This window comes from Gopherus flavomarginatus, chromosome 4 (assembly GCF_025201925.1).
Source record: "Gopherus flavomarginatus isolate rGopFla2 chromosome 4, rGopFla2.mat.asm, whole genome shotgun sequence".
NCBI lineage: Eukaryota > Metazoa > Chordata > Testudines > Testudinidae > Gopherus > Gopherus flavomarginatus.
In genome coordinates, this window is record NC_066620.1 from 25,690,045 (window position 1) to 25,708,520 (window position 18,476).

Here is an 18,476-nt window from a genome sequence, read left to right on the forward strand (position 1 = left end):
CTATCTATCTTACCCTGGTAGTCCATTGTACTCTCCTCAGGGTTGTGGTGAAGATCTGCTTAGAAGTTCCCTCTGCAGCATCAGAAGTCGCTTCTGCTGTTTAGGGCCATCTTGCTCCCTCCCCCCCCCATTGACTGCAGGGGCCTTCCTTTTAAAGGTCACCTCCCTATCATGCATGATAGACAGGGCCAGATCGGGGGAGGGCCCATCCTATACACCCAATCACAGTTTTGGTTTGAATTGAGAATTAAGACACATGAAGATTCAGGGTTTTCGTACTTGCTTTAAAGCATTTTCAAGTTGCTTATGTAAGAAATGACAAACAATATGAATCTTTTGTGTAGTAATTTAATCACACTGAAGTATTTTTTCTTTGTTCTACTTGAAAGAACAATGTGTTGAAACTCACTGAACTCCCTTTCAAGAGCTTTAGTGTTAGACAGGAAACAAAATCTGGACATGTAATTTATGTAAATATATTATGTCTATATATTCTAACTAGGCAATCCATCTAGGTTTGTGAAAAAACAGAAAAAGAGAACAACAATACATCATCTCACAGATTATCTATCCTATAACTTAATTTTTTATTTTCTAGAATATGAATTTGCTTTCGGATGCTCGCTCTGCCAGAGTGTACCGTGATGAGTTAGACGTACTCCGTGAGAAGGCAATCCGAGTTGACAAGCTTGAAAGTGAAGTCAGCCGATACAAAGAGAGGCTGCATGATATTGTATTCTACAAGGCTAGAGTTGAGGTATATTTAAAACAATTCTTAATCACATACAATTTGTTGTTTTTTAGTTAAAAAAAAAACAAAAAACCTATTGCCCGTTGATATTGCTTTCTCTCTTTTTTTTATTTTTGCAACATGAAAAAAATAAAGACTTGAAAGCAGTTTGATAGATTCTTGCACTGCAATATATTATTCTATCTTGTCTGATAAATTGTCGTTTTCAAGATGAGTATTCAAACCTCCTCCCACATGGAGTTTCATTTGAAGTCAGCAAGACTCTCTGTTAGTGCCTGGGTCCATCTGTGCAGACCCACTTGTGGGATCAGGGTCTACAAGCAGACATAAAGAAGACATGGGAAACATGGAGGAGGGAGTTAGCTTGAAATTTGTTTTAAGTTTTTCATTCACTTCTTCTGGGCATCATGGGGGAAGGAAGTTTTCAGGAATGATATGAATGAGGAAAAGAAGGTGGCCTGGTGAACCAGGATTAGGAGGGTATTTCATGCATAAAACATGGGGACAGACACAGAGATAGAATTGAAGAGACATTTCAAATTCTATTATGGATTAGAAATTAAGAGACAAAAAAGAAACCAAACTAAGAATAAATTACCAATTTTCTACATGGCAAACAGTGGGATGCCCAGTTACCTTTACTACGGCCAGGACCTTTGTCTGCAAATGGCCGGTGAATGAGGATGTCACAAAATTTGCACAGGAAAATTATTAAGGGTAGTCAAAATCAGAAAAGTCTTTTAGGAGCTTCAAAGGAACTTAACAAAACTAGACAAATTGGCAGATCACATTAAATAAGTGCAAGGTAATATTTATTGGAATGAATAATTTGAACTATGTTGCTAAGTTGAAAACTAATTCTGGAAAAAGATTTAGGTGTCATTTTGATATTTCACTAATGTCCTGTTTTCATTATGAAGCAACAATCAAAAAACAAAGTGTTATTCTGTATAACGTACAATATAAAATACTGTAACTTTCCTAATGGCATTATATAACCCGATGGGACATCCTTCCTTTGAAAACTGTGTTAAGTCTAGTCACTCAACTTGAAAAATGATATAACAGAAAATAGAAGGGGTTTTACAGATAAAAGATAAAGATTATTAGAAACATGAAAATAGTTCCATATAAAGAGAAATGGAAAATAAGTAGGAATACTTAGTTTAGAAAGGGATCAAATAAAAAGTCACATGACAGAAATATGTAAAATAATGTATGATATAGAGAAAGTCAGTCTGATACTACTCTTTACTCTTTCCTTTCATAGAGAAATGAGGGAATCAATGAAATTGCAGGGCAACAAATTTGAAACTGATGGAAGAAAATACATTTGTATGCAGTTCATAATTAAGCTATGGAACACATAGTCAGATATCATTGAAGCCAAGACCTTAGAAGGATTCAGAAAAGGACTAGACATTCATATAGACTAGAACATTCACGGTTACATTAGATAGGATAAAACATTTTTTAAGAATATAAAAACCATATTTAAAAGCATAAGATAGCTATGAATTGATGAGAGTAGGAAAAAAGGTCCCAATAAGCAGATTATTGCATAAAAGATTTCTATAGGAAATTGTTACTTCTTCTTCTGAAGCATCTGGGTGGCTACTGTCAAAAACAGGACAAAACTGCTCTGATAAGGTATGGCAGTTCCTGTGTTCTACTGTTTTCAGCTGGCTAGGAGACTTAATATTTGTAGATGATGATTTCACCGTGTTAGTACATGCCTTTTTCACTTCACCTTTTGATTACAGCAACACTGTTTACCTGGATATAAAAGCATGAGCCTGGAAAAAAACAGCATTTGTGCAGAACACAGCAGCTAGCTTCCTCAGCAACACCAGTCACTGAGAGCGTATCATCCCACATTTCACTACCTGCAGAAGACCACATCAAGTTTAAGGTCTCTGACCTTGGTTTCAAGATACTAAATATGCAAGGCCTGGAACATGTGAAGAACCACCTTGCTCTCTGTGACCTCAACTGCCCTGAATAATTCCATTCCTCAGGCACAGTGGGATTGTGCACAGCAAAAAATAATAATTTTTTAAAACATATTATGTACAGGCAATCTTTCCTCCTGAGGAGAGCAGAGTGGAGAAGAACTTAGCATTGCAGGTGATAGTCACATTGTTTATTTGTAGCTCTGGAAGGCATTCAGATTCCACATTAGTAGAATGGTCTTTGGTAAGCACAAGGCTTAGTATTTTGACTTGTTGACAGGAGGGAAGTCTGATCCATGTGTGATAAACTCAGGACCAGCAGCTGCAAATGCAGGGAGGGGGTGGAAAACAGTCCCAGAAGTTTAAAAGGCCCTCCTCCCTATCAACTGAGGAAGGGTAACTACAGGTCAATCAGGTTCAGTTGAGAAGAGGTTACCAGAGACTCAGTTAGGATCAGCCGATAGGGAGTTACCTGAGGTTAATTAGGATCAGCTGATTCCAACTAAGGATTGCCTGAGACCTTTTTAAACCCTCCCCTGATGAGAGAAGAGGAAGAGAGAGAGAGAAGAAGACATGCAGCCAGTAGGTTAGGAGCTGTGAGACAGCGAGCCTCACCAGGAGGGGAGGTGTGGCATTCCTTCCCATAAGGGAGAAAAACAAGCACAAAAGACTGGTGAAGAGAAGGAACGGACTTCCCCTCTGCAACCAAGAGGGACTGTCTTACCCAAGCCTGTCTCGCCAAGGCTAAAAACAGCTGAGGCTGATGAGACCGAGAAGGTGCCTTGCCACACATGGTTGAACATGAAACAAAGAAGTATGGATAAGGAGGTAGAAGGATTTGATGTGTTGTTGATGTGAAACTTGAAATCCTTGGGGAAAGAAATGCATTTATTCATTTAATTGAAAAGTATAAATTAGTTTTAATACTTTATAATGCTTTATAGTATATTTGCAAATCTTCTGTAATATAATTTGTAAATGTAGAGAAATCTTAGTAATATGAGACCTCACTGTTGTACTCTGCTATTAAATCTTTGCTGAAAAGTTGGAATAGACTTCTTGATTTTGTGTGTATGAATTATAGGGTGTACCAAAGTGAAATATAGTTAGGTTAAAATGTAAGAGAACAGTGAAGTATTGTTGTAGCCATGTTGATCCCAACATGTTGTGGAGAAAAGTTGGGTGAGTTAATATCTTTTATTGAACCAACTTCTATTGGTGAGAGAGACAAGCTTTTGAGCTTACGTAGAACTCTTCTTCAGGTCTGGGAAACTAACTCCAAGGTCTGGACTACACTACAGACCTATATTGGTATAATGATGTAATTCGGAGGTGTGGATTTTTCACACTCCTGAGCAACATAGTTATATCGACCTAGCCACCCCTCTCCTGCCCTGGTGGATACAGTGCTGTGTCAGTGAGAGAGCTTCTCCTAACAACGTAGCTACTTCCTGTCAAGGAAGTGGATGAACTATGCTAATGGGAGAACTCTCTTCTGTCGGCATAGAGGGTCTTCATTAAAGCACTACGAATGCAGTGCCAATGCAGTATTTTGACTGGAGGCGTGAGCAAAGTGTCACTGCTAAATACAAGATTTGACCAGTTTGTTTGGCATAAATAGCAAACACACATTTCAAAGAATCATTCAAAGTGAAGTGGCCTGTTAACACCCCTCCAGTTATAGGGAAGAAAGGAAGGGAGGAGTGGAGAAAAAATCAGTTGGGGAAGGTCGTTAGTGGGTTACAGATTGTTGTAATAAGCCATAAATCCTGTGTCTCTATTCAGTCCTTGATTTTTAATGTCTAGCAAAGTTGTGAATTTAAGCTCCCAGGCTTGCCTTCAACAAACAAGGTCACTCCACCAGAGAAGTAGATGGCATCATGGAATGGGCTGCCCAAATACCCTGAGAGAACCTACTTCAATACAGAAATAACGCCCCCTCCGACTGCACATCCATAGTTGTCACCTACCACCCTACACTGAAACCCATATAGAGTATCATTCAAAAACTGCAACCCATACTCAATGGGCACCCCATCTGAAAGAAATCTTTGCTAAACCGTCCCTTCTGACCTTCAAACAACCACCCAACTTCTCCAAGTTCATCATCAGAAGCAGGCTCCCCACAGACCAGGACACACCAACTCAAAGCAGCAGCACCATACACTGCCAAAACAACAGATGCAAAACCTGCAGACATATCTCCACTGCTACAATGATCATAACCCCCAACAACACACCTTTCAAGATCCATCCTACACATGCCTGTCACAATATGTGGTGTACTCCCTCTAGTGCACTATATGCCCCTATAACAATTATGTGGGTGAAACCAGACAATCACTAGGCTCTTGAATGAACTCACACAGGAAAACGATCAAACCCAAAAACACCCTATCACCTGTGGGTGAACACTTTTCCCAGAGAGATCACTCTATATCTGACCTCTCAGTCCTCATCCTGAAAGGAAACTTGCACAACACTTTCAAAAGACGATCCTGGGAGCTTAAATTCATAACTTTGCTAGACGCTAAAAATCATGGACTGACTAGAGACATTGGATTTATGGCTTATTACAACAATATGTAACCCATTAACAACCCCCCTGTGTTTTTTTTTCTCCTCCTTCCCTTCCTTTCTTTATGACTGAAGGGGTGTTAACGGGCCACTTACCTTTGAATGGTCCTTGAAATATGTGTTAACTATTTATGTTAAACATTCTGTTCAACCCGTATTTAGTAGTGATACTTTAAGTTAGGCTTGTTCTACACTACATGTGTACTTTGATATAACTGCGTACTCAGTAGTGTGAAAAATCCACAACCCTAAGCTATGTATTTATACTGACATTAATCCCCTGTGTAGACAGCAATGTGTCTGCAGGAGAGCCTCTTATGGAGGTGGAGTTATTAAGCCAATGGGATAGCTCTCTACCAGATGCTTGAGTGTCTTCACCAGATGTGCAACAGCAGCGTGTAGACCTGCCCTTATTTTCCCAGACTTGAAGAAGAGCACTATGTAAGCTCAAAAGCTTGTCTCCCTCACTAACAGAAGTTGGTCCAATAAAAGTGTGACGTTATTGGTATAAACTGGGACCATATAGAACATGGTTGCAACCAAGGTCCTGTAGTGGCACCAAATGCTATGTAAAGCGGGTCATATAAGGTGTCTAAGACCAGGTTCTGGGTTGCTGGTTATGATTATGCTGTCTGTATGTCTGTATCATTTTGTAGTTGAAGTTTATAAGTATTGGCTCTATACTGTCTGTACTTCAAATTGGTGCTGTAGTTCTGGGTGACACCCCAGACAAGTTGGTGTTAGCTCTGCTTAGCCTGCTTGATGGCCCATTAAGGACCATCAGCTACACAATTGACCCATTGAGAGGAGGTAGATACGCCTTGTAACTCAGCGGGGTGTGCAGGGACTTGCCCTTTGTGCCTCCAGACTCCATGTTGCTGTAATTTTCCACAGTAAGAACAAAGAAGTGTTCTTACACCTGGAAGTGCCTATATAAGGCTGATGCCTCATCTCCATTTTGTCTTCAATCCTGCTTCCTACCTCTGGAGGGACTTTGCTACAAGCTGAAGCTCTACACAAGGGACTGATGACCCATCCCAGCGGGGGATGTTCTCCAGAGACTTGATTTGAACCTGCAGTTTACTCCATCACTGCTACAAGCCTGAACTAAGAACTTTGCCATTACTGTATGTAATTGATTCCATTTAACCAATTCTAGCTCTCATCTCTATCTTTTTCCTTTTATGAATAAACCTTTAGATTTTCGATTCTAAGGGATTGGCAACAGCGTGATTTGTGGGTAAGATCTGATGTGTATATTGACCTGGGTCTGGGGCTTGGTCCTTTTGGATCGAGAGAACCTTTTTCTTTTACTGGGGTGTTGGTTTTCATAACCATTCCTCCCCAGGACGGGTGGCACTGGTGGTGACACTGGGAGACTGGAGTGTCTAAGGAAATTGCTTGTGTGACTTGTGGTTAGCCAGTGGGGTGAAACCGAAGTCATTTTTGTCTGGCTGGTTTGGTTTGCCTTAGAGGTGGAAAAACACCAGCCTTGGGCTGCGACTGCCCTGTTTGAGCAATTAGTCCTGAATTGGCACTCTCAGTTGGGTCCCACCAGAACCGCATTGTCACAAAAAGATATTACCTCACCCTCCTTGTCTTTCTAGAAAAAAATGAAAGCATTTAAAATATAGAGAAACTGATTTGGAGAGCCATAGAAATAAGTGTTGCAGAAGCACATAAATTAAGGGCAAAATAAAATTTAACATTAGATTGCAGAAAATATTTTAAATTAGCAAGAAGGTATTTTCCCCCAAATATGTTCAAATTACACAAAAAGCCTAGAAACTAAAAGTTTCCACAAGAAATGAGAGCATAGAGTTTAAATCATGCAGATAACAATGAAACAAAATTTAAGAAAATTAATCTCAAGGTGAGCATTTGAAAGTCAGATGCTAGAGCACATAGTACATTTTCCAGGGGGTGCCTATAAAGCAGAGGATTCTCATATGTGGGCCATCTGAAAGGGATGAATTTCACCCATAGTATATAAATGATTTTAAGAACCTTATGATGAAAGACTTTGATGAAGGCAGAACTGAAAATAACGAAGTGGCCAAGTAGCTAAACAGATGGAATTTTCATATTCCTAAAATGCTGGTTTCAAACAAACAAACGCCGCCGCTCCCCCCTCGCCCCCACCACCTTTTTGTTTATCTTTTTATAACTTTTATTTATAGGCTACAGACTCTGAAACCATTCCAAGTGTCCATGAATGCCTGAATAGAGACAGTAGTTAATAAACTAGTCATTTATGCACCTAAAATAATATTCAATTTTTTTTAACATTTGTGAAGTAAGGAATATGAAGAGTCAAGATTTTTTTGTTCAGTGATCAGTTTAATATAGAGCAGCTGGTTTGTGCTGACATTTGAAAGAGATATTCTTGGTTTGCATGAATAAAACTGAATTCTTGTACATTCCTTAATATTTTTGTCAGATGCCGTTAAAGGATATGAAAACTGCTTGTACATATGCATCAGTTGAAGCTGTTGGGACCTCATAAGCATGCTATTGCATTTTCAACAGTATTAGACATGTAATTATGGGTCTAGACAAAATGGATATATTTCCGTATACAAGTAATTGTGCTTTATTAGAAAGGACTCTTTAATGCTTTGATCTCTAATTCCTTCAACTCAAATACTTGAGGGATCTATTTGATATTAAAATAATTTATTAAATGGTGGCACAAAGAAGAGAGAGGGGTGTTTTATTGAGCAAAGAGGTGGTTTGCAGTTGAAGTACTTTTTGCCTAATATTTTGAAATATTGGTGGTATTTTGAATGTGCAGCTCAGTTAACAGGAACAATTACTTAGGCTAGAGTGGCTTAATTTCCAATGTTCTACGAGGAAAATCCAGCCTCTGCCACACTGGCAATAGTGGTCCTCCAAGTAGAGCAAAACTAGTATTGTTCCTTTGTGCAAGGGAAGCCAACATTGTTTAAAAAAACAACAACCCTACAACATCTGTTTGTTGCAGCCAGGACACTGACTGGGATTGTGCCTTTACAGATCAAATTTCAAAATCCAGGTATAATTGAGGCCAAATATGATTATTGGCAATGCATTTATCCATATCATTTTACTGAAGATTTCTTTTTCCTAAACTAATAATGGTTGGATAGTAAGTGTTTACAGTAGAGTTACTTAAAATTTCATATAGACATCAGTCTGCTTGAATAATAATAGAGGTCTGGTTTTAATATTTCAGATGTTATTTTTAGCACTGGTACATTTTTTATAAAAATGGGCTCAAGCGATTAAAAAAATTAATCGCGATTAATCACACGATTAGAAAACGTAATCACGCTTAATTGTGTTGTTAAACAATACCATTTATTTAAATATTTTTTGTTTTCTTAATTTTCAAATATATTGATTTCAGTTACAACCCAGTATACAAAGTACATAATGCTCAATTTTATTTTTTATTACAAATATTTGCACTGTAAAAAACAAAATAATATTTTTTCAATTCACCTAATACAAGTGCTACGGTGCAAACTCTTTATCATGAAAGTTGAACTTACAAATGTAGAATTATATACCAAAAAACTGCATTCAAAAATAAAACAATGTACAACTTTAGAGTCTACAAATCATAGACTCATAGACTTTAAGGTCTGAAGGGACCTTTATGATCTTCTAGTCTGACCTCCTGCACAATGCAGGCCACAGAATCTCACCCACCCAATCCTGTAACAAACCCTTGACCTATGTCTGAACTACTGAAGTCCTCAACTTGTGGTTGAAAGACTTCAAGTGCAGAGAATCCTCCAAGAAGTGACCCGTGCCCCACGCTGCAGAGGAAGGCGAAAACCCCCCAGGGCCTCTGCTAATCTTCCCTGGAGGAAAATTCCTTCCCGACCCCAAATATGGCAATCAGCTAAACCCTGAGCATGTGGGCAAGACTCATCAGCCAGACACCCAGGAAAGAATTCTCTGTAGTAACTCAGATCCCACCCTATCTAGTGTCCCATCACAGGCCATTGCGCATATTTACCGCTAATAGTCAAAGATCAATTAATTGCCAAAATTAAGCTATCGCATCATACCATCCCTTCCATAAATATATCTGGCTTCAAGACTAAGCTTGATACGTCTTTTGCCCCCACTGCTCCCCTTGGAGGGCTATTCGAGAACTTCACTCCTCTGATGGTTAGAAACCTGTGGCTAATTTCACGTCTAAACTTCCTGATGACCACTTTGTATCCATTTGTTCTTGTGTCCACATTGGTACTGAGCTTAAATAATTCTTCTCCCTCCCTGGTATTTATCTCTCTGATATTTTATAAAGAGCAATCATATCTCCCCTCAGCCTTCTTTTGGTTAGGCTAACCAAGCCAAGCTCTTTGAGTCTCCTTTCATAAGAATCATCCTAGTAGCCCTTCTCTGTACCTGTTCCAGTTTGAATTCATCCTTAAACATGGGAGACCAGAACTGCACACAATATTCCAGATGAGGTCTCACCAGTGACTTGTATAACAGTACTAACACCTCCTTATCTCTGCTGGAAATACCTCGCCTGATGCATCCCAAGACCGCATTAGCTTTTTTAACGGACATATCACATTGGTGGCTCATAGTCATCCTGTGATCAACCAATACTCCAAGGTCCTTCTCCTCCTCTGTTACTTCCAACTGATGCGCCCCCAGTTTATAACTAAAATTCTTGTTGTTAATCCCTAAATGCATGACCTTGCACTGTTCACTATTAAATTTCATCCTATTACTATTACTCCAGTTTACAAGGTCATCCACATCTTCCTCCCAGCTTTGTCTCCTCTGCAAAATTTATTAGCACATTCCCACTTTTTGTGCCAAGGTCAGTAATAAAAGATTAAATAAGATTGGTCCCAAAACCGATCACTGAGGAACTCCACTAGTAACCTGCTTCCAGCCTGACAGTTCACCTTTCAGTATGATCCATTGTAGTCTCCCATTTAACCAGTTCCTTATCCACCTTTCAATTTTCATATTGATCCCCACCTTTTCTAATTTAGCTAATAATTCACCATGTGGAACTGCCTTTCTGAAATCAAGGTAAATTAGATCCACTGCATTTCCTTTGTCTAAAAAATCTGTTACCTTCTCAAAGAAGGAGATCAGGTTGGTTTGGCATGATCTACCTTTTGTAAAACAATGTTGTATTTTGTCCCAATTACCATTGACCTCAGTGTCCTTATTTACTTTCTCGTTAAAATTTTTTTCCAAGACCTTGTATACTATGGACTTCAAACTAACAGGCCTGTGGTTACCCAGATCATGTTTTTTCCCTTTCTTAAAAATAGGAACTATGTTAGCAATTCTCCAGTCATACGGTACAACCCCTGAGTTTACAGATTCATTAAAAATTCTTGCTAATGGGCTTGCAATTTCATGTGCCAATTCCTTTAATATTCTTGGATAAAGATTATCTGGCCCCCCCACTTTCATCCCATTAAGCTGTTTGAGTTTGGCTTCTACCTCAGATGTGGTAATATCTACCTCCATATCCTCATTGCCATTTGTCATCCTACCATTATCCCTAAGCTCCTCATTAAAGACTGAGGCAAAGTATTTGTTTAGATATTGGGCCGTGCCTAAATTATCCTTAACCTCCATTCCATCCTCAGTGTTTAGTGATCCCACTTCTTATTTATATGGCTATAGAACCTTTTACTATTGGTTTTAATTCCCTTTGCAAGGTCCAACTCTACATGGCTTTCTTGCTTTATCCTTTCATGTTCTGACCTCAATAAGGTAGCTTTCCTTGCTGATCACTCCCATCTTCCACTCCTTGTAGGCTTTCTGCTTTTTCTTAATCGCCTCTCTGAGGTGCTTGCTCATCCATCTTGGTCTACAACTACTGCCTATGAGTTTTTTCCCCTTTCTTGGGATGCAAGTTTCTGACTGTTTCTGCAGCTTTGACTTGAGGTAAATTCAGGCCTCCTCCGCCTTTAGATCCACAAGTTCTTCAATCCAATCCACTTCCCTAATTAATTTCCTTAATTTTTTTAAGTTAGCCCTTTTGAAATCAAAAACCCTAGTCACAGATCTATTTTTGTGCATCCTTCCATTTAGTTTGAAATGAATTAGCTCATGATCACTCAAACCATTACTTCAACCATTTCTTCTGTGAGGTCCTCACTACTCACCAAAACCAAATCTAAAATGGCATCCCCTCTTGTTGGTTCAGCGATTAGTTTTTTTGAGGTAATTGCATGAGTTAACTGAGATTAATTGACAGACCTAGAAAATAGTATAAAACAAGTTTTTTTTAATCATTAAAATCCATTTTGTATTCTTACATTGATGTTTTAAAAGCTAGATATGCTGAAATCAGATTTGGTATGAATGAGAAAACTTTTATTTCTGTTTAATTCTTGAAGGAATTAAAAGAAGACAATCAAGTATTGTTGGAAACAAAGACAATGTTGGAAGATCAACTAGAGGGGACCCGAGCCCGTTCTGATAAATTACACGAACTGGAAAAGGAAAATCTGCAATTAAAAGCCAAACTACATGATATGGAGATGGTAAGTATTTAAATAGAAGATGACACTCATACCTGTGTTTTTAAGAAAAACTTTTGTGCTTTGAATTTGCATTTGAAAGTTTTAATAATGGAAGGACTTCAAGTCTCAGTGGAAGAAAAAAGTACGGCCTGAGCAGCTTACAGTTTTCAGACACACAGACGTTGTTATTTTCTTCTGTAGCTTCATAAAGAGACATTTAATCCAAAGGGGAAGAACCTACCTAAAAGTTACAGTATTTAATTAAGTGGATAGAGTCTGTTGAGCAGGAATATAAAACCAGTGATACCACCCTTATCTCAAAGAAGGTTTTACTTGTTATCTTGTTGAATAGTTATCCAAAAATGAATTGGTTAACATTTGGAAAGTTAAAAACCAGCGAAGTTTTCACAAATATTTTCACAAAAATAGTTTGTGTTTTGACCAGCTGTAATCCAGACAATGCAATATTAAGTTTTAAAAAAGCAAATAATGTTTGTATAACTATTAACATTATTTCTGGTTTTTTTTAATCTTACCAAAATACTGGTATGCCGTACCAAAATAATAAACACCCTCCTTCCCTTTACTTTGGAGCTGGGGGTAGAGGACTGGCACGGGAGTGAGTAGAGCCATCTCCACAAGCTTAATGCTGACAGAGTTCCTGTGTGCAAGGGGAAATTTTCCATCATTTGTTTCCAGGCACTTTCAGGCCATTGTAATTAGTCCAGAAGTGGCCTTAGTAGACTAGAGAATCCACATGTTAGTATTTTGTAAAATAATGGTGTGATAGGTTCGGTCACAGAGACCCTCTTGGGACTGTCACCTGATGTGCTGGAATGACCTCTGAGCTTGTTTTCCACTGCCAACTTGGGACTCCAGAACTCTGCCTTGTTGAGCCAGACATGCTGGTCTGCTGCAACACAGACTCAGGTCTCGTCCATTCCCCCAAAGCGTCAGACTTTAACCAACAACGGTTCAGCAAGTCACTTATCTCCAGCACCAAGACACCCAGTTCCCAATGGGATCCAAACCCCAAATAAATCTGTTTGACTCTGTATAAAGCTTATATAGGGTAAATTCATAAATTGTCTGCCTTCTATAATACTGATAGAAATGCACAGCTGTTTGCTCCCCCAGGTATTAATCACTTACTCGGGGTTAATTAATAAACAAAAGTGATTGTATTAAGTATAAAAAGTAGGATTTAAGTGGTTTAAAGTAATAACAGACAGAACAAAGTAAGTTACCAAGCAAAAGAAAATAAAACATGGAAGTACAAGCCTAATACATTTAAGAAGCTGAATAGAGGTCAATCTCACCCTCAGAAATGTTCCAATAAGCTTCTTTCACAGACTAGACTCCTTTGTAGTCTAGGCCCAATCCTTTCCCCTGGTACAGTTCTTGTTAGTTCCAGCTCAGGTAGTAACTAGGGGATTTCTCATGACTGGCAGCCCCCTTTGTTCTGTTCCACCCCCTTTTATATCTTAGGCACAAGGCAGAAATCCTTTGTCTCTCTCTGGGTTCTCACCCTTCCTTCTAAATGGAAAAGCACCAGGTTTAAGATGGATTACAGTATCGTGACATGTTCACATGTACTGTGAGACTTCATTACCCACTGGCTGACACACATACATATACAGGAAGGCTTATAAGTAAACAGAGCCATTTACAGCCAATTGTCCTAGTTAATAGGAGCCATCAAGATTCCAAGCCACCATTAATGGCCCACACTTTGCATAGTTACAATAGGACTTCAGAGAAATACTTCATTCTTCTAGCTTCAGATAAAAGAATGATACATTTATACAAATAGGATGAACACATTTATTAGATTATAAGCTTTGTAATGATACCTTACAAGAGACCTTTTGCATAAAGCATATTCCAGTTACATTTATTCACATTCCAAGCATATTTACATAAAGCATATGGAGTGCAACGTCACAAATGGCTACTGAATTTTATATTTTTGTGCATTTTGAGGCAGACTATTTTAAAGGTTCATGTTAATAATTTTTAAGGAGCGTGACATGGACAGAAAAAAAATCGAGGAACTCATGGAGGAAAATATGACTCTAGAAATGGCTCAGAAACAAAGCATGGATGAATCATTACATCTTGGGTGGGAACTTGAACAGATGAACAGAACTACTGAGCTTTCTGAAGGTAAATGAATACTTGCTTCTAGTTTAAATAGAAATTTGGAATAGTATAGCGGAACAGGGTATTAGAGTTATACTACGAAATAATTTTGAAAATGATGCTTGAAGTGGCCTATTTGCATGCATAGTTATTTCTACACTCATAAGGTGAAATCATCTTCAGTGGAGCTATACAGATTTACACCAGCTGACAATGTGACCCAATTTGTTTAATTTAGAAAACGGCATGAAAATAACAAAAGACCTTATTTATGTCATGATTTTTGTGACATGCTGAAGAAAAATATGCCGTTTTTCCATCTTCTTTGGAATCAGCTGGCTAAAATGGACATCTGTTAATGATGATAGTTCCACTTTGAATGGCCTCTGCAGGTTCCCACTTTTTTAAAACTGAAGCCCTTGTGCTGTGTGCCTCTTGAATCTCCCTGATCTAGTGCAGGATTCTGAGGCTGTAAAGGGGAATGGCCCAAAGATGGGCATAGTTTGACTTTTGTGTTTGGGGGAGCAGCTCTAATCAGGCCGGTGGGGTTGCACATGGGAGGGCAATTTTTGTGCCTGTCCAAGGCTTGCAGTTTGGAAGGCAATGCCCTCCCCCCCAAAAAAAAAACTACACCCAGAGGCCCAAACCATCCTTCAGTTCTTTGTGAACCCCTGAAGGTGCGATGAACTCTGTGTGTATGAAGTGTCCTAGATACTTCTCTTGTCATTTTTTCTTTTGCCCTGTTAGGGTTATTTTTATTTTAGTTACATTGTAGTTAGTCAACTTTTCTTTATTTAAGAGAGAAGAAAGGGTGCCAGTCCAGCACAGCCATCATCTAGTCCCATACAGAACTGGAGGGTTGGCATAAACCTGTTGATGGTTCTGGACAGATGTGAGGTCTGCTGATCTGTCTCACCCAGAGCCTGCAGGGATCATCTGAAGCTCTAGAACAGGGGTTGGCAACTTTTGGCACATGGCCCATCAGGGTAATTTGCAAACCCCTGTTCTAGAATGTCCTATTGTGGGAATCTCTGCAGGTAAAATATTCAGAAATGTCCAAATTTCCAGGCTGGGATTCCAAGAAGGGTATAGCACAGCCTTCATCGGCTTCAAAATCCTCCAACTCTGGTTTCCCTAAGCTACCTTCAGTATCATTGGCAGTGCTGCTAATTGGACTCATTGAGAAGGGGTCAGATCTGATGGCAGAGGAAGTGAAGTCCCAGCCAGATTGGCATCAGCATTATCCAGCCTCGTTGATGGCCTATCAAAGGCAATCAACTATACAATTAACCCATTGAGAGATGGTAGGGGCTACACCTTATGAATTAGCAAGACATGTAGGGGCATGCTTGTGGACAAGAACTCTAAGGCTTTTCTATGCCATGTGCTGTAAGTTTGTGTTTGGGACAAAGGGAGTACGAGCCACATGGCAAAAGAATATAAAAGGCAGCTACATCTTCCCCAGTTTGGTCTTCAATCCTGCTTCAAACCTCTGGAAACTGAGGTTCTCTACAAACAGTTCTCTACAAACTGAAGCATTAAACAAAGGACTGAATGACCCATCCAAGCTGTGGATGTGCTCCAGAGGGTCTTTCAAGCCAGAAAACTCACCACTACTGCTTAGAACCTGAAATACGGACTTTGAAGTGTTAAGTATGTATCTGACTCCTTTAACAACTCTTTTTGTTCTCTTTTATTCTATAATAAACCTTTAGTTTTAGATACTAAAGGATTGGCTGGTAGTGTGATATTTTGGGTAAAATCCAAACTAATTTTGATCTGGTAAAGTGGCTGGCCCTTTGTGGATCAGAAGACCATTTTGTATAGTGAGCAGAGTTTTTAAATAACTTCTCATTATACTGGACCTATGTGCTGATTGAGAACCAGAGAACTGGAATGCAATGAAGGGGGCTGTGTTATTTCCTTTTTAGCTTCTTGATAACCAATGTGGGGGATCAGGAGCACAATTTCTGACAGGTTGGTGAGTCTAACTTCAGTGTTAACCACCAGGGTTAGGAGAATCTGCTTTCCTTTTTGCAACCTGCATGACCTTGGCATTTTCAGTGAAGGCTACCTAGGCACCCCGAGTCACAGTGAACGCAGCCCAGCAACGTCTGTATTGGAGTTCCTCTCCTACAACCATCGCTGACTATGATCCTAACCACTGATGTCTCCCTAATCAGTTGGGTGGCACATCTACACAAACACACAGTGCAGGGGAGATGGTCATCCCCCAAATCCACCTTACACATCAACCTCCTAGAACTATGAGTGGTCCGCAATCCCTGCTGACATTTCCTACTTCTCAAACGTCATACAATAAGAGTGATGACGAACAATCTCACTGTATTACATCAACAGGCAGGGCGGACTGAGGTCCCACCCTTTGTGCTCAGAGGTGATCAAATGGTGGAACTGGTATATCCAGAACATCTGCATTTCAGCCACGTACCTCCTGGGACACCAGAACACCAGTATGGATGCACTCAGCAGGACATTCTCTCACAATCATGAGTGGGAGCTGGATACATGAGCACTTAGCCCATATTCAGTCAATGGGGCCATCCCACCATAGATCTCTTTGCCACTCAACACGATGCCCGTTGCCCTCAATTCTGTTCCAGAGCAGGACTGGGGTACGGATCTCTGGAAGACGTGTTCTTCATAACCTGTAATGCACCACTCCTTTATGCCCTCCCTCCTATTCTGAGTACTTCACAAAATACAGAAGGACCAAGTTCATGTCATACTAATAGCTCCAACATGGCCACGACAGATCTGATCTACTTACCTTCTACGTTGATAGTATGCTGACCAATCTCTCTCCACCTAATGCAGGGGCTCCTCTCACAGGACACAGGACGCAGTGTCCTTCCCAATCCACAGGTGCTCCACCTCAAAGCCTAGCTCTTCCATGGTTCTGGGGTCTGGAAGTCACCTGCTCATACACGGTCAAACACATACTTTTGAATAGCAGACATGACACTACCAGAGCATTTACATTCATAAGGGGACAAGATTTCACTGCTGATGTACCTCATACCAGGTTGACGCAGCACACACTTCATTGCCACTTATTCTTGACTGCATTCTACACTTTAAACAGTCAGGATTGGCCAATAGCTCTATTAAGGTACACTTAGCGGCAATCACTACTTTTCACTTCCCCATTGACGGCCACTCCATCTTTACGCATCAGCTAACAAATTGCTTCTTGAGAAGTATTCAAAATCTCTATTCCCATATGAGACCTGATCCTGACCTGGGAACCCAGCCTAGTCCTACGTTTTCTGACTAAGTCCCTGTTTGATGCAATGGCAAGCTGTTCTTATGTACATCTATCAATGAAAATGGCCTTTCTTGTCGCCGTCACCTCCGCTAGACAGGTGGGCAAAATCTCGGCCCTCCTGGCATATCCACCATAGACAGTTTTATAAAGACAAATTTACACTACACCCACACCCAAGATTCTTACCTAAGTTCCCAACATCTTTTCATCTCAGTCAATCGATACACCTTCCTTGGTTCTTCCCGAAGCCTCACAGTAATCAACAGGAGGCAGCTCTACACACCATACATGTGAGGAGCACAATTAGCATTCTACTTGGACAGGACTAAATCCTTCTGGAAATTGCCATGATTATTCCTCCCCACCACCAAATAATTTAGAGGCACTGTTATATTTAAACAACGCCTCTGTAAATGGAGCTCACAGTGCATACATTTATCTTACGAACTCCATGATAGACAATCTCCTACCTCAGAACACATTCCACATGATCGTTATCTTCCACGATTGCTTTCTTAATAATGTCTCCATTTATGACATTTGTAAGACTATCACAGACATCGACAGACACTTTAGCCCAGCACTGTGCTATTATGCACAATGCCATAGCAGATACTCTCCTTGGACATGCTGTCCTATCCTCAGGAGTACAGGTCACCCTGAAACCCCAGCCTTCCAACTAGGGGTACTGCTTTATTGTCATCTACAGAGGAGCACCCAAAGGGACATCACTCAAAGAATAGAGGGTTACTCTCCCTGTGCAGTAATTGAGGTTCTTTGAGATGTGTGTCCCTATGGGTGCTCCACTACCTGCCCTCCTCCCCTGTGCTTCGGAGCCAAAAATATAAGCTCTGCAGCAGAGAAGGAACTGTGGGTGTTCGGACTTTACAGCACTTTACATTTCGCACACAGCACAAGAGAGGGGAGGTGTGCATGTACGGTCAGACAGGCCCTGCTGGTGAAAATCTCCGAGCCCAGGTGCAGTTGGTGTTGCCGCACCTACAGTGGAACACCCATAGGGGGACATATCTTGAAGAACCTCAGTTATTGCAAAGGGTGACTAACCCTTTCTTTTCAACCTTTTTGGTACTGACTTCCTTTCTTCCTAAACTGTGCCAGAGAGATCTCAGGGACTGGTGCCAGTCTACAAACCTGTTGTTGAGAACACTGTATCAGAGCATACCCAGCTAGATTGAAGGCAGCATCTATAGGATGTCTTTGCACAATGTTCCTCATACAGTTTTTCAGAGCCACTACTTGAAGTT

At 40.1% G+C, this 18,476-nt stretch overlaps 1 protein-coding gene across 10 annotated transcripts in view; it reads left to right on the forward strand.

Moving 5' to 3' along the window:
• Positions 1-18,476, forward strand: part of CCDC88A (coiled-coil domain containing 88A) — a 349,307-nt gene that overhangs the window by 202,490 nt on the left and 128,341 nt on the right. For all 10 annotated transcript variants that reach the window (XM_050951995.1, XM_050952002.1, XM_050952003.1 and 7 more), the window contains 3 exons: positions 599-757; positions 11,655-11,801; positions 13,802-13,946. In XM_050951995.1, coding sequence (XP_050807952.1) covers positions 599-757; positions 11,655-11,801; positions 13,802-13,946 — 451 coding nt within the window. The remainder of the gene's footprint in view (positions 1-598; positions 758-11,654; positions 11,802-13,801; positions 13,947-18,476) is intronic.